This window comes from Thunnus maccoyii, chromosome 12, assembly GCF_910596095.1.
Source record: "Thunnus maccoyii chromosome 12, fThuMac1.1, whole genome shotgun sequence".
Lineage (NCBI taxonomy): Eukaryota > Metazoa > Chordata > Actinopteri > Scombriformes > Scombridae > Thunnus > Thunnus maccoyii.
The window spans coordinates 13250112-13267594 of record NC_056544.1 but is presented as its reverse complement, the minus strand read 5'-3'; the positions used below and the strand labels follow the sequence as shown (position 1 = coordinate 13267594).

The 17483-nt window shown below is 40.6% G+C and overlaps 1 protein-coding gene across 1 annotated transcript in view; it reads right to left on the bottom strand.

The window, feature by feature from the left end:
• The window catches only part of LOC121909394 (neurocan core protein-like), a 45944-nt gene extending 31749 nt beyond the window's left edge, over positions 1-14195 (bottom strand). Inside the window, exons 1-2 of the mRNA XM_042429931.1 lie at positions 13957-14195; positions 2065-2144 (exon numbers count right to left, since the gene is read on the bottom strand). Coding sequence (XP_042285865.1) covers positions 2065-2137 — 73 coding nt within the window. The 5' untranslated portion in view covers positions 2138-2144; positions 13957-14195. The remainder of the gene's footprint in view (positions 1-2064; positions 2145-13956) is intronic.
• Positions 14196-17483: the final 3288 nt, after the last annotated feature.

The window sequence follows — 17483 nt, the reverse complement described above, 5'->3', positions numbered from 1 at the left end:
TTTTGGAATAAGAGGCCGTCGGACTAATGGGCTTTCGGTCCAATTGGAAGTTTTGCGAACAATCGGGGTTTCAGAATAATGGGCAGTCAGACCAGACTGTCCCCCTCAGGATGTTATGATAACTTTGGCAATTATTTAACTTTTCATCTAGATCCATCATCAGGTCAAATTTTTATTTGTCCAGTAGTCTACTTTGTTTTATGATCAAAAACTAATGACATACCTACCAGCCTTAGCTGTAGTTGTTAGCACTAAACTAAAATGTGTTAGCATTTAGCTAACACGTGTACACAAGTGCAGCCTCAAAGAGCTGCTAGATATGGCTACAGTCTCTTAGTCTAAAATGTTGACCATGAAAGCTAATTCTTGACCCTAGAAACACTAGTTAAGGCCCACTTACTAGCTTTTTCTGAAGCTTACAATTGCATCTCATGGGCTTTCACGGCAGATGGAGTTTGCTGAGTTGTCATGGAGATAACTTAGTTGTAAAGTTGTCAAAAAGCAGAGACAAAGCACAAATTTAATTCTCATGTGAAATAATAATATTGTTCCACCTGTTATCATACGACTGTTATTCCATACTTTGGTCACAAGATGACAACTGAGCAAACTCATCTCCTTAAGTCTGTCACTGTTAGAGTCATTATGGTCAGAAATATTTATATTCAACACATAGTGGTTTTAAATGACATTTGTGTTTACTAGCAGCCTGACTATGTTGTGAACCACAGGACATTACTGATAAGTTATATACATACAGTATGTAGTAGTTACCATTAACCTGGTGCACTCGTTTCCAGCTGTCTGTCATCACAACACAACTACTGCAGCACATCAAACTCCAGTGTTCACATTTCCCAGTTTGGTATGTTTTTGTACTTTGTTGACTGCTAGAGGGCAATTTGTGTTGATGAACTTTGAAATTACAGAGTCAGAAATGAAATAGCTAATCCAAAATATAAATGTTTTAGTTTTTATAGCAGCTTAAAGGTGACATATTATGCACATTTACAGGTCTATATGTTTAATCTGGGGCTCTACTGGAATATCTTTGCATGATTTACAGTTAAAAAAACTCCTTATGCGGCCCCTCAGTTCAGCCTCTGTCTGACACAGGCTGTTTTAGCTCCTGTCTCTTAAAGCCCCCCTCCTGAGGAGGCCACTCTGTTCTGAGGGCTAGCTCCTGGAAGCTGTTGGTAGTTTGTTGACGTAAGAGGCTACGTCAGCAAACCATGAAACAAACTATAGAAGTAGGATTTCACTACTTGTTCCCGTTCTTCACTCAAAATGTTTACATTTGTATCCTGGATTGAAAAAAACTGACAAAAGCATGATTGAGTGCAGAGTAATAACTTTCCGCTGTCAGAGTGTAATGCCTGGTACGTTAATGTTTTAATTTTGTAAATGAGTGATGCAATTTCTCATTTTAATGAAAATCCAGGCTGACCAGCTACCATCATGCATGCCAACTGCAGGAAAAGTAATTAAGCAAAGGAACTTATCTGTACTGTGGGCAGTCAGCGAGCTGCATGTGGGACCTCAGACCTGCAATATCATTCACCAGAGACCTGCGGCTCTGAGATGTTTTGTCTTTTTGCTCCATAATTGTGAATTTTATGCATAGTTGAACAGATGGTAGACTAAACTTGCATAAATGGGTTTGGAAGCGTTCCAGCTCAATCCCACTGAGCATGTCTGCAAACATCCTCAGCATGTCAGCTCTCACAACACTCAAATTAGTACACACCTGTCTTATGGATTCATGTCTATGGAAAAATTAATGTGGGAACTGTTTTTTTTCTCTGCCAATGTCAACTGTGTGTGTATCCTGATCCAGCTGCACTGCTCTTATTTCATTCTTTCCTTCCATGAATCAATCCTCTGTCTATTCCTCTCATGCTCTTCTTTCTCTTGCTTCCCTGAAATCTGTGGACATGTTCTGTGACTCCTGACTGCTGTTTCTTTAGATCAGATACTGCTGATTACTTTCTGCAGCACCGGGAGACGAAGCAGTTGAGGTCAACAGGAAACAAAGAGTGGAGGTGGAGGAGACAGAGAACTCACCTGAGCCAAAATAGAGCAGCAGTGTCAGAGCCAAGATGATCTGCCGCCCAGCTTCACACAGAGGGAGCACCATCCTGGACCTGAAGAGACAGAGGAGAAAACACAGTCAATACTAAGAAGAGGCAACAAGGCAAAGTTAACTTTAGAATAAATTTAGTAGAACATGGAAAGTTGTTTTCAAATGTTTTATGTTTGACACACTGATAGTTTCTCCAAGACACACAAGATGTCCTTTTAGACAATAACGTGAATCTAATCTTATTTTATGAGCTGTCAATTGTGTCTCCATCTTCCCCAATGCAAGCATAATATCATCATTTTATCATCCATATTCATATAAATGGTTAAATGGTAAATATTTGCATGTTCAGTGTTGGCACCCTAAACATTCACAGCCATACTCTTCCCTTAAAGACAAACTATACAGTATCTGTTTTATCACTACATGCTGTAAGTTTATACTAAAACTATCAAATAAACTCTTTCAAGTAACTAACACCAAGTATTGCCCTGAGTCGGCGCTTACGAGCTTTAAAGTTACAGTTTCATCGCTCGTTTGGTATTTTTTCATCAGTATTTTTCAGTATTATTTTTTCACTTGGTAATTTTCATGTTTGAAGTTTTTTCATGTTTGAACAGATGACTACTTGCTCATGCGTGTGCCTGGAAAAAAACTTCACAGCTGTTTGGTTTATGAAACCTTTTCAAAGCCAATTAGACTCAAACCAACGCATCAACATAAAAACAAGACTCTTAAAATTTAAATTTTGAAGTTATGGGATCTTCAGCTGATAGAAATGATACTGCAATATGAAGTGTAACTCTATTGGTCGTGTCGTCCCAATATGTGTCACGTATCTTAAAGGATATAGGCTCATAATTTTTCAAGTATATTTTTGTATGGAAGGAAGACTGTAGATTTTATCCCCAATCATTGACATTGAAAGTGCAAGAAAAACATGTTTCAATTCTCATTTGAGCACCTGACTATTGTTTTAGGCCTTTAAAAAATTGTGAACCTGTCCTTTAATGGGCTCTCGACTATGACAGCAATTGTCTCACTAAAGGTGAGTTTACCAACATCTGTGAGGCCACCTCAGGTGAGAAAGCAGGTGAAAACAATGTGACACAAAAAGATTTTTTTTTTTTTGTCTCTTGATGTTGCAGTGACTTTCCTGCACTGTGACAGTCTCCCAATTATAGTCGGCTCAACACGGGCCACACCCATAAAAAATACATCAAATGCCCCAAAATGGCGTCAAACACGAATCATTAAAAAGTCAATTTAAGACAAGTGAGGTGATTTAGTTGCATGTGTACAGTATCACAGACATGGACTGATAATGAATCATATGTTCAATTTATTTATTGGTGTGATAATGTCATAATAAATAAATAATACTGCAGGACCCAGACATAGTTCACTGAGGCTTGTATTCAGTGCTTTCCAGACAGTGAGCTATAGTAGCTATGGCAGACTGTGTGTGAGAGAGAGAGAGAGAGAGAGAGAGAGAGAGAGGGGCTATAAACTATTGGCACTGCAATGAGACAAGGTGACCTTCGAACCCATCCACTCTTGGGATGGTAGGATGCACTGTTGGATACATTGCATTCATTTGGCAGACGCTTTTGTCCACAGTGACACCGGGAACAATTTGGGGTTGAGCGTCTTGTTCGAGAACACTTCAACATCGAAACCACCGCCCCAACGATTAATGGTCGACTGGCGTTGCCACCTGAGCTACAGCTGCCCACATCACTACTTTGCTGATAATGGCATCCAGTACTGGTCTCCTAACTAGATGAAATAAGCCATCTAATTTGATGTTATACCACACATGGAGTGATAAATTTAATAGGATATAGTCGAATGAATCTTACAACACCCAAATACTCAACTGAAGCACTGGATTAATTTTTAGTGTTCTGCAGTGAAAAAATGATTCTGGTGCATCCCTACCGCACAACAAAGAGGAAATCCTACCACACATCAGAAAAGAGCTGCAGACTTTGCCAGAGGATTTGGCTCGGGGCCGAAGCGTCTCAGCTCAACGGAGAGATGGAGCTTTATTGCCCCGTACTGGTATGAAATGGAGATAAAGAGAATATGTTGTTTGAAGAAAAAACAGCTTTGAAATTAAAGGGGGTATTAAAACAAATAACTTTCAACTTTATTCATTTACTTTTGGACAAAAAATGTCTTCTTTCTGTCCTCTTAACTACAAAGACTTTGCTAGTAAGTTGTGTAGAATTAAATTTGAAAGATTCAAAATTGTTTGTAAGAGAAATTAATCCAACATAGATCTCGTTTACATAAAGTAAATAATTTACCCAAGGAAGCAAATGGCCTCTTCACATTCACCAAGGTAACAGCCATTCATGCCAACAGCATCCCTGATGCTTAGAAAGAAGATTATGCAACACCAGTTCAACCCTTTATAAATTATAGGAATAATGGTGGCTCTTTCTGACCAAGTGAAAGCTGAGTAAACCTTCAACCGTATAAAACTGGAGCGTGTGAGGCTAAAGAAGAACATTCCTCTCAGATAGTAAGAAACTCTGTGACACCTGTGAAGCTATGCTGTCATTAAACAACAATTTGTTAAGCAGTTTTTAATAGCGGGCAATCAAGTTGGTTTCTGGACACTTGAAAAAGGGGGATTGAGACCCCACTGTGCCACACACTCTGAGGCATCCCATCTCTGAAGGTGGGTTAGGACCTTGTGATGGGCTGTGACAGATTGGGGTCAAGCCATTGGGTTCTTTGCATGTTGAAGACCAGCCTGAACCTTTGGTTGGGCTAGCTGGGTGGGTGACAAGAGATTTCTAAAGGCTTGGAGAGGGTCATGACACCGAGAAGTTTGCCCAGTCTTGTGAGCGGAGAGCGTTAGAGAGCGTTGTATCGGAGAGCCTGGGACTGGCGGGGGCCCAGCAACCACTATCCACACCAGCAGAATACAGAGTTCAGCCTATGGACATCTCTATGGATGCTATACAACATACAACACTATGTGCCTATAGACAGCAGCCATTCAAAGTTTTACCAGAGGGGATTTACAGTGCACTGGCCATCCAATAACACCAGCCGCATACTAACCAGTACCACCTTTTGTTAGGGACGAGACATCAGATGTCGTGAACGCCTCCCTCTAAATCACCCCTCTTCACTTTCACAGGCACAGTTGTGTCTTGAGGAGAAAAGAGCCAGAAGTCTCTAAAATGCTTCAGTGGACTTCAATGTGGATGTCCATCCGACACATTTTCACGATGTTGTCTGAATAGGACGCATTCTCAGCTCATTGTAAGGGCCAGCAAGCAGAGTGACAGAGATCCAAAGAGAGCTAACAGATGAGGCTGGCAGACCTACATTATGGCTCAGCACTAAGCTGTCAATCTGTTGAAGAAGGAGACCAACTGGCCTCATGATCGTCATGACGCAGGCAAGACGGGCCCCTCGACACAAATTTCCTTCAGTTCTATAGTTGGTGGGAAAATTATTTAGAGAAAAAACATGAAAAGTGTGGAGCACATCATATCAGCTTCTGTTGGGGTTGTGAGATAAATCATGTTTGTGAGTGCAGCACGACAGCTTTATGCTCAAAATGCCTTGAACACGGTACATTGAAGTATGTGTTAGTTTGTGTGTGTGTGTGTGTGTACAGACTGCAAAGGTTTTGTTAATCAGGCCAGGTTGGGTCCCATGTTGATTCATGACATACACACACACACACTCACACACTCACACACTCACACATGAATGCAGCTGTAATGGTACAGCTACTATAAAGCCCTGCATCAAATCCCAGCCAATGCACAAGGTAGGTCACTGAATCTCATCTACTGTACATTCATGTGCACAAACATACACATAATAACACACACAAGCACACACACTGGCTGCTGTCATCTCAGTTAAATCTGTTTAAGTTTGTTGAGCCTACATTCTGCAAGACAACAAATATGCTTCATGTCTTATGGTTACTGTTACTGTTGTTGCACCTGCTCATGCAGTTTACAATTATAACAGTGAATTGGGAGAAAACGTTGTCTCCTGCTCACTTTTTAATATTTCAAGCTAACTTGTTTTTAACAAGAACCCTGTAGCAGGGTCTTCATTATGCATTTGACGACTACATAGTCGATATCCTTAAAGACTGAGGCTAGCTACCCAATTAAAAAGATTGTTTCACTTATACTAGAGAAAATTATTTGAGGACTGGCTGATAAGTTTGGGTAACGTAACGCCGTCTCTGGTTTGGCTGGAGCGTAAACTTCCCCAAACCAAGAACAAAATAAAATGTTAGCCTTAGTGAATTGTCGTGTTGTAGGACACCTAAGCTCCAGTGGGTGTAGGATGATTGGACATCTGAGAAGTCATGTGATTTTGATCACATGACATCACAGCTTGTGTTGACGGATTGTTTTATTGACTTTCATTTGTTTCAGGAAGACCTACACCCACTGGAGCTTAGTGTCCCACATTATGGCAATTCACCTATATAACTACTAGCATCTTAGCTGCCACTCAGTGAATGTGTCAGTCTTCCAGTCCAACAATGCATTTTGTAACATAACCTGTAATCCCACACAATAATATAGTTAACTAATATATGTGGATTGACTTTTTAAGTAATGCTCACTTACTACTCTAAGCTAGTTAAGCAGGCATGCTAACGTCTCCAGCTCAGAGCAGACAAATGTACTGTTTTAGCCATTCCTTACAATTGTGCTCTTGAAATCTTGTTTGTGTGCAATATTTTCCTTTTTATGGTAAAAAAAAACAGATATTTTTCTTTCCTGCTTGGCATTTGACAGAATATTGTTCTCCACCAAACACAAGAGAGTTCAAGCTCTAGTTGCTGCACAGGGAATATTTTCTGATAAAAGAAAAATCCAAGAGTTTATTCTGTATTTTTACAGGAAGCTTCTAAACCTTGCTCGGGCAGCAGCATGATGACAAGAGGAAGAAGCAGAATTAATGTCTAAAAATACAGAGTAGCTCTAGAGGAGAGGCTGAAGACTTCAGATAAATCTGCGCTATTAGACTTCAAGACTGAAGCGGAGCCAGTTTTACAGTAAAGAGTCAAACTGTCAGTCTTGTTTCCCCCTACTGGGATCTGACAGGAGAAGGTGATTCCTCTCCTTCCCTTTTTCTTTAATCATTTCTCACAAAACTATTACCTCCAGAGAGCGGTGGCGTGAACAGCAGAATAACAGCTCCAGATGAGTGACAGACAAAGTGGTGAGCTGGGAGTGGAAGAATATGAAGAAAAAGGAATGAAAGGAAGGTCATTTTTATCACCGTCATGACAACAATGCTCTGGCATGATGAAAGCGCTTCAGAAAAGCTGCGTTGGAAGCGTTATAATTCTCCTTAATTTGCTGTGCGGGAGAGAATGGCTGTAGCCAGTCCATCCTGAATAGATATGAGGCTGAAATTCCAACTTCCATGTGCTTAGACAAAAGCAATTTTCACTAATGAATTGTAAAGACAGAAAAAAAAAATACAGTGTAAGTATGTTGCAGTATCCAGTGGTGATTTAGCGCCACAAAAGAGACATTAAGCCAGAGCGCTTGAACATTAATTGCTAAAGAAATTAAAAACAGAAAAAAAGAAACTGCAATAAGAAAGTGAACTGAGCTGAATCAGGTATTCATTTCCTGCTCCCTTCATCCACCACACACACACACACACACACAGATACCCTTTGTGTTCAGTGTGCCTATGTGGTGACTAATCACACTCAAAGCAACTAATGACTCATGCAGTTCAGGCCTGGGCTTCAGATGGAGAGAGGACTCTGGAAAGCTGCTGGTCCCTCCGATTCAAGATTACACACTCCATCCTTTCACACTGACACCATTGATCTCACTGGGCACAGCGACAGCGGTTATTTAAACCAGCTCGATAACACGCTTAGGAGAGGCCAAGCTAAGATTTGGCTATGTGTGCGCAGTAAAGCGGGGAGAGGAGGCAATTTAGATCAGTCTGAAGGATCCTTGACAGACAGGTCCAGTGAGAGAGAAAAGTACATCTTTGAGTCATGACTTGGGTTTGTTGTGACTGTAAGCATAGGTAGTTACAACTTGAATGCTATTCTTTTGGTGTATTATTCAGTATTCAACATAAGAAACATACTGATGTGATGTTAAATACATACCTGAGAGAGAGATTGACAGTTCTTATAAAAATCATCTGCCCCCAGCCTTCCTGCGGGGCTATTAAGTTGCTGTGAAACTACACTCAACTAACCTGCAGCAGATGATCTCAGATGCGCTCATTTTCTCTCTCCTCCTCTTCATTCTGGCACTGTCACATGAGAGTTTTTATTGTGTGTGCATGTGCAAAAGGTGTAGGCTTGACTATGTGTGATTCAGAGTATGTTAGCCAGTCGTGAGCTGTACAAAAAAATCAATTTAAATGCATTTGATTTACATATGAGGAGCAGTGTGCATGTAAATGTGTGAGAACAGAATATTGTAAGAGATAGCTTTTAGGGGAAATAGAAACCTGGGAGAACCAGGCAGCAGCCTGTGGAATTGATCATTGCTCATTGCTGTGATGCATCCAAGAGGATCAAATCATATTGACATCAACTGATGTGTTACCTGTAAAGCTTTTAATGGAAGAAGAGATCTTAGAGATCTTAAGAAGTAACCTTATTTACTTAAAGAAGGACTGCACTGATTTTATGTCTGTGAGGCACTTTGTAAACTTGTTTTTGAAAAATGTGACACGATGCTAGTTGGAGTGATGTTATCCACAGAATCCGAAGGTGAGACATTTCTGACAGTAAAAGTAAAAAACGATGAAAAGTTAACATTGATAATAATTGATAAATATTTTTTGAAAATCATGGTTAGTCATAATTATGAGACGGTAAGTAAAGATGATACTAAAATTTGGACTTACTACTACTATCTCATCATTTTAGTTTACCCTTGTATAATTCTGACTTTAAATGTCATAATTTTGAGATAATATCTAATATTTTTGATATATCTTGAGTATTTTTATTGTTACTCCTAATAGCTGTTATGGGGGGGTTTTTTTGGCAGAAATGTGATTTTTTGGCCACTTGGGGGCAGCACAATAAGTCCACTATTCACTCTCCTTGTTGCCCTTTTTGGTCTCCACCAACCCCCAAAAGAAATATTTGGTTATTTGGTTGCTAAATATTAAATGCACCAGGCAATGTGGTGCTGGGCAAGTATCATATCAGAGCTAATTTGTTTAAAGTCCTCCTTCACTCAGAAATGTGTTTCGCTTATTGTTACTTCACTTGGATGTTTGAGCTTCACTGTGCAGAATGATGGACAGTATGTGCAGAGTTTGACATCAGAAGGCTGTTTTCACATTTATCTGCTGAAGAAGGAAAGTTTCTCTGTGTTCAACTTAAATCTGAGTTTAAGGCGTGAAGCTACAAGCAGGATGTGTAACATCAAAACCAGTCTGGGAGCCTATCGTGGTCCAGGACACAACTTCCATGAGTGTGAAGGAAACTTGAAGTCTCCAGTGCACAAACACTGAGGATGGACTTTACAGTGAAGTAGGGGACGCTTTGTTTCCAACAGTTCAACTTGTGAAATGAATAATGATTTGCATATACATAGCTTCTGGATATTATAGGTAACTTTTTTGTTGAAAAACCATACAGAAACATATCACACACATATAATTAGTGAAAGCAGAGTATTTTCATACATTGTAAAACATGTCTAGATGGGATTTTTAAAAACAATACTGATGAGAGCTGTAACAGTGAACCAATCTAGTAAAGTTGCAGGTCAGAAAATGAAAATATTGATTGGAGCAGCTTTAAAGAATCAGTTCCATTGAAACTATCACATTCAAATATATTGTATCTAAAATATTTGTTTAAGTAAACAGCAATATTGAGGAGTTTAATGATTTTTAGAGTCAGAGGTCAAATATATGTAGCTAGGGGCTATTAGCATAAGTGGCCACTAAACCAGCTGCGTCTAAAAGACAGCAGGGGTCAAAGGTGAAGGTTTGGAGGTTAGCTGTTGGTAGCAAAGCCAATAAAGGAGCAGGTGCATGAGTCCATGCTATCATCTCGAGTACACTCAATCTTTGGCTCCACACACACACTCTCTCTCTCACTGTATGTTTCAGATCATCAGAGTGACCATAAACAGGCCACAGCACAACCACATTTTCATCTACAGGGAGAGGTGGTCAGAAAAATGAGTAGCTGTGAAATGAAACGGAATAATAGACACAAACATAGACACACTGGTGGGACTTCATCCAAGAATTCCTCATCTTTAATGATCTGCTGATTCTGTGGAATATCAACTAGGTGAGGGAAAGAAAGAGAGAGAGAGAGAGAGCTCTGTCCTTCAAGTGTTTATCACCAGTGCCAATGCCCGCAGAGCCAGGAGCGATCTCCTCATTCTCACATCAGCAGTTAAAAATAACAAGAAAGAGTTGCTGAGTGGAGATATTTAAAACAGGGAAAAAGGTATCAAAAAGTAACACAGCTGCAATAACTATTAAACATTTGATTCCACTCTGTGTTGCAGAAGCTTTTGGACTGCGGATAAACTTTGGTGCTGCCTAAAAGAGCTCCTTCTTAGCCAACTACAAAGCCAAACATTTGTCTTCCACCAGTCACTACCTTAGAGGAGAGCCCCTGGCCAAAGACAAAGAGAGGGACCTTTCTCTTTGTGTGGCTGAGCTGTTCAGCTGTGGTCTCATCTACGCTTGCAATGATTGGCCTGGTGGGCTGCTTTAGTCCCTCCCAGGTTGAAGAGTGAAGTTGATTGATGGATTAGTTCGTCCAATCCCTTTTGGGTTTTGAGTGGCTGGGGACTCGTTCAGTGAGAGGGTTTCAATATTCCAGGGAGAGAAGAGAGAAAGAGTTCAACATTGCGTCTTATCCAGTCACTCAAAACACAACTATTCATTGCTCTTTTTTCATTTGCCAAATGTTTGTGGTTGGACCACTAGGCTCTGAGATTTGGGAGCTGTCCAGTGCTGAAAACGTGGACAGTTTTTGCTTCAATCACTGTGAAGTCATTTTTAGTCTAAAGCCTATTCCCTCTCTGGCTGTAAATGGGCCACAAAGTTCAAAGAGATCATAAAATTCCCACTTTCGTCCACAGTCTAGTTCACCGTGTGCCAGCTGTAGCTGCTGTTTATGAATTACAAAAAACAGACTGCAGCTTCTGATACGTTTGCTGCACTGAGCAGCATTACCCATCATATTCTGATCTAAACATAATCAACACATTTTCATTGTAGTATAACTGTAAAGGTACAAGCCTGTGGTTTCTAAGAGGTGAAGCTTATTTTGATCATACCTAGGCTGCTATAAGTGAGCACTGGTGCTGATTTGCATTTATATAGTGCCATTCTGTTAGCTATTAACACTGTGTAATATGTCACCTAAGACATATTACAGTGGGCACTTTCATTTCACAGAGAATAATATCAAACCCTGCCTGAGAATTACCTTTGGCTTCTACTGCAAATATACCATCAACAAGACTCATGAAATGCTTTCATAGCAGAAAACTGAAGAGAAAAGCTGCACAGAGAGAGAAAAGTATGACCAGCTGTGCTAAATGTCTCTTTTAATTCATTTAATTCTAGGAGGTGTTACAGTGCTTTAGAGCTAATGACTATTTTCACAATAGATTTGGTCAAGAAAATAGTTACAAATCATAACAATTTCCTTGTTTTGTCTGACCAACACTACAAAACCCAAATTTGAGAAGCTGCCAGCTTCTCAAAAATAACTTGATTAAGTGACTATCAAAACAGCGACTATCAAAACCCCAACCACTAATGTTTGGTCAATCAATTAGTCCTAATTTCCATTATCGATTAGTGTGCTGAGTGTTTTCTTGGGTAACCGATTAATCGCCTGCTCATGTCCTCAAATTGCTTGTTTTGTCCGACCTAACCAAAAGAAATTCAGTTCACTGCCACATAAGACAAAGAAAAGCAGGAAATCCTCACAATTTAGAAGCTGGAACTATAAGATGTTTGGCATTTTTGCTTGAAAAATTACTTAGAATAGCTGCCATTTTTTTCTGTTGATCAACTAACTGATTCACAATTAACTGATTATTTCAGCTCAAACATCTCAAAGCATCTAATGTGTCTGTTTTTCCGTCTTCCACTGACGCGTAAAGTGTCTCCTCTGACTCCTCGGATTGCAGAAGGCTCAAAGCCAGACATGATAAACAATACTGAGGCTGATTGAGTGCTAAGTGTGCAGCAACAGACAGCGAAGCAGCTGAACTGAGCTACTTCTCTGTTTTAGAATCAGACCCTTTTCTTCCCCACAACATCGCTCTCTGATCCCTCTGCTCGTATGAGTGCAGTCATCTACGTAACGCAGATGAACCCACAAACATACACACAAATACTGAGTATGCGTGCTGTGCTTCACGGATGCCCATGCACCCTTTCAAACACACAAACACACACACACACATCCGGACAGAATAAAAAATGCATGCTGTAAACTTTCAGCTGGGTCTCTTAGCCTCATTCCTCACTATTCTCCTCTCATCCTACAGGCACCATCTCTCCTTCTCTGTTATCTCTGGCACACACACATTTCCTCAGCTCAAGCTCGTATATAGTGCGGCGTTGCCTAGTTAACCTCGTCCTGCTTTGTGGCACTGACACACAGCTGGTGGTGGGCCCACTAACAAGGCCGAAGAAGAAAAGACTCGGACTCCTCCAGACTGTGGAGCGGTGAATAGACACAGAATATAGGCGTTATTGGGCTGCGGGGGCTCTCATATTCTCAAACAATACAGCTCATTTGTCAAGGTGACCCAAACTGTTCTCCTCCTTCACCGTGATTTGTACAGGCCAGTGTTTGTTTACAGAGAAGGCAGACATCAATATAAGACTCTGAAAGGTCTGTTCACCTGCTTGGCACCAGGCAATTTGTGTCATTTTTGATTCCATATTTTAAGGACAAAAGCAAAGTTAGTTTTACAAGCCACACAGACATGAAGTACTATAATGTGAAGATAAAACAGTGTGTGTGCATGTGTGTGTGTGAGAGAGAGAGCCAGCGCAGACACAGCGATCACTGATAATCCAGTTTCTATACAGTATCTTTGATGTCATGCCCAGATGACAGCTCTGGAGGTGGCCCAATATAAGATCTGATTTTGGCAGTTATTCAACACATGTTGTTTGTTCACCACAGGACTCTGATTTACATAATAGATTTCACAAACACCTGTTCAAGTGTTCAGATCTGCTTCCACAATTGCATCAGTCAACAGAAGGCATCCTCCCCTTTGGTTTCTTTTAATTCTTTGTCAAGTGTAAAGGAAGATTTAGGTGTGTGTGTGTTTGGACACAAAGTTCTTCTAAAATAAAGATCTCTTGATGATGATGAAACCATGTAAAGGGCACACTAACAAGGTTACATGGTGAGTTGATGATTTATGCATGCCCTTACATGGGTCGTAAATATAGACCAATATTAAAAGCTTTGATCTGTAAATAATTAAAGATATCCCAAACGGGTGCGATTTGTGCGCGTCTCAGAAGATGAAGCTTGTGATCGTGCGAGGAAAAAGGCAAGAGAAAATTCTTTTTTACTTACACTTATTACATATTCATATGATTAGATGTTGCATGGATGGGCGATGTGAAAAGAACTCCAAAATTTCCATAAAACGACAAGACCTGTTTTCGCTCCAGTTTAACCGAAAGTGCGTTTTTATGTTGAAACCAAGAAACTGAGAGACTTTAAAGCAGCTGAACGGTCTCTCTCTCTCTGATCAGGCGCCTCCTGCTACCCGGTGACTTGAGATATGACACACTGACCATATGACTGATTCCATAAAGCATGCATATGAAGCAAATGGTTTCCTTGCGTTCATTCTTACCTTAACGAGATGCGTCTGAATGGTGCAATCCTCTGAAATGTGAGCGAAAGCTTTGCGCCTCACAGTGCAGGTGCTCTCCAAAGCTCCCAGAGGGTGCAGAGACGGCAAACGACGAAACAAGGGTGAAACAGCACTTTGCAGAGGCAGAAAAGACCAGCGGGAGTGTGTGTGTGCACAAGCGCTCCACGTCTTGGACTTCTCACTCCTTCAACGTTGTCCTTCTCCTCAGTGAGCAGTCGATGCGCCGTTCATCCTCAGACATCTGATATCTGCCAGATCGGAATAGATGCACATACACACCACACACACACACACACACACCACAGAGCAAGGTGCTCCGTCCCCCTCCTCGCCAGCAGCTACGCTGAGGGAGATAAGCAAAATCAGTTTGAACAAAGAGGCAAGCGGTGACAGGCAGACGGTTCCAGCGCCCCCATCCAAAGAGGGGGAAACGAGGGTGGGAGGGGGGAGGGTGGGGGTTAAAAAGAGAGCGAGGGGGTGTACTTTATATGACCATAATCCGATTCCTGCATAAACCTTAAAGGTTGATCCGGTGTCTGTGAATTAAAACCCCCTCACATCCTCATATGCTCTGTTTCCACACACCTCCTGTGTGACACAAGTTGTAGGCCTATAATTACATATAACAGCCAGACCTTCTATTGTAATGAGAGCAAGTAAAGATCATACTGTATCTAACCAATTAATGTGTTCAGGAATAACATTTGACTGATGTGGAGCAGATTTAATTGCTTCAGAAGCATTTCACAACCTGGCAACAGCCAACATCTCATCACTGCAGCGGAGGTTAATAGAAACCAAACAGCACCAGTCCTTATTAACATATTATAAAGAAAGAAAGGAAAAAAGGCTGGTTCGTTGCTGATGGCAGCTCTGACCACAGGTCTAGCTCCTACACTGATTTTTCTCAATGATAAAGTGAGTAGAAGAGCAGCAGACTCTTTGTTATTCATCATACTGTAGGTCTGCAGTCTGTTGTGTGCTCAAGATGGTTTTGAATTATGCATCTTCCCTGGTGTAATGGAGGCAGGAGTTGGTTCCACTAATCATGGTAATCACAGTGACTCTGGACTAAAATCTTTATTTAAAGGAAACTGAAATAAGTTAATGTGGAGAAATGAGAGCTGGAGTTCCTCTCAAACTTATGGTTTATTAAGTTAATCTGTGTAGACAGGAGTCTTTAAATAATAAGTCAAGAGAATACTTGTTATCACATTCAGGCTTGAAGTGTTGGTTTTGTGCTTTCTGCAATATTCACTTTATCCTCATTATAAACCCCAGTAACCTGCCACTGGGTCAGTCAATACAAACTTTGTTCAAACCTGCACAACTTTATCCTCTAAATCTAGTTGAGATCCCAAAGTTTCCAAAGATACCAGGCTGAATTTTTGAGAAACTCTATAAAAAAAATAATGCACAAGACATCCAGATTATTTCAATCTGATGAAATGGTGCAGCCATAAAACATGGAGTCACAGGCACAACCACATTTACCTTTAATGAAGAGCTAGAAACCAACTGATACAAAAGATACTGTCATACAATGTGTAATAAGGGGATTTTTCCAAATTTTAAGAATTTTAAAGCTGCACTCATTGATTTTTTTTTACCAATTTGGGGTGGCCCAACATATTGTAAACACAACACTGTCAAATGATGACTATAAAGTTGCTACATGACAAACCTGTTAGCACACAGTTGCCTATTTATACATTAACATTATTTAAGTGGTGTTTCTGGTCACATATTTGCTCTGATTTTAGCTCTGTTTTGGGTTCCACCAACTCCTGAGGGCAATATCTGGCTCTTTAGCTGCTAAATGCTCCACTACGTTCAATAGCTAGTTGATAACTTTGTCAGCTGTTGGTACAGGTCAGGTAGTACACAGCGGGTTTTGATGAAAACAGTTGTTGCGACTGGAAACAGCGTTGGTGAGAGCGATGAAAATGACCTAAAACAGTAAAGTTGTGGGCTGTAAAACCGAAACAATTAACAGAAAGCTAAAAAGCAGCGTAGAACTAATTCACAGCAGAATTGGTGATAATCCTCTGTGGGTTCATCACTACCGGTAAGATTACATGTGGTCATTTCATCCACTTTTAATATATAATATTAATCAGGGCAGCTTTTATGGAAAATAGCCCTCCACGTTTTGAGACAGTTGAAGGCATCTGTGCTAAAACACTCACCATGCAGTGGTTTGAAATATGACGCTGTCTGTCTTTTGTAAACCTCAGAGGAAGTAAACCTGCGTAAATATGACACCTGGTTATACTGTTGTGTGTTTCTAGGTGTTGTTCTTACACTGAGGAATCCAACACTGAAGGTCAACAGTCTGGGGAAAGACTTGTTATTCAGTTGGAAATTGATCCTCTGGAAATGAAGCTGAGGACAGATTTTCTGTCCACAGTGCCACTGATCTGTTTCCAGTCCGAAGAGGTATAGGAGTTTCCAATAACAAGTATTGATCCAGTCCATTACGGTTATTGAACGGTGTAGACTTTCAGTTTGTGGTGGTCTTCTGACATAAATATTACAGATGTTCATGGACATTTTTGGATTTTCTTCTGGTATCTGCAGAACGGATGTAATGTGACATAAGTACAGATATTAGATAGGTGCACATCTGGTTAACACATGAGCTTTTTGTCAGCACATAAATCAACAGGAGACTGGATGAAGCGCTGAGTGACAACAGAGTCTGAGCCAGCCAAACATCTTCTAGGAAAATGTTAGTTCATTCAACCATCTATCCTCATCGTGCCCGCTTGGTGTTATTCTTTGTTTCACAGTAACTACAAAAAATACAACAATAAAAAAAGTTCCTCTAAAATCTCTCATTTAAAATTCAAAAAGCTGATCAAACAAAGCTGTTTGAGGTCTCAGAGAACATAGTTTAGTCATATTTAATCGTATTTAGTGTGTAAACATAGTTGCTTTTGGTTTCCCCTCTAATCCCATTGCGAACGTTAGTTCTTGGCTTGCTTTTGTTGGCATCCAAACACAATAGTGTGTTTTGTAATACTTTTGTGAGACAGAAGGAAAAAAAATATGCAAATTACAGTCACTGGCTCACACTCAAACAGACACATTCGCACAGAAACTTAGGATCAAGAAATACAAGCAGCAGTTAAGGCCTACCAGTGATGCTCTTGATCCAGTCAGTGTGTTTATTTTACAAGCAGACACATTAACAGGCAAGTCTGTTGAAGGGGCCCCTCATCAGCGCCGTGAGAGTGATGGGGAAAAACAGAAACAAACAGAGCAGTGGGGGATTCATCCGGCTCTCACTGCATCTCCAATTCCCTCTGAACACGACAGGAGGAGGAGTGGGAAAGAGATGCAGACGCACTAAACACAACTCTAAAAGAGGTTTACTGCAAAGGCCTCAGGGAACTGCTCCTGGGAGCTCAGCTGAACGTGTGAAAACACCCCGAGATCATCAGCGCACCAGAACTGACGTTGCAGGATAAAAAAACGTTTGTTCTTTGCCTTTTTTGACTCCA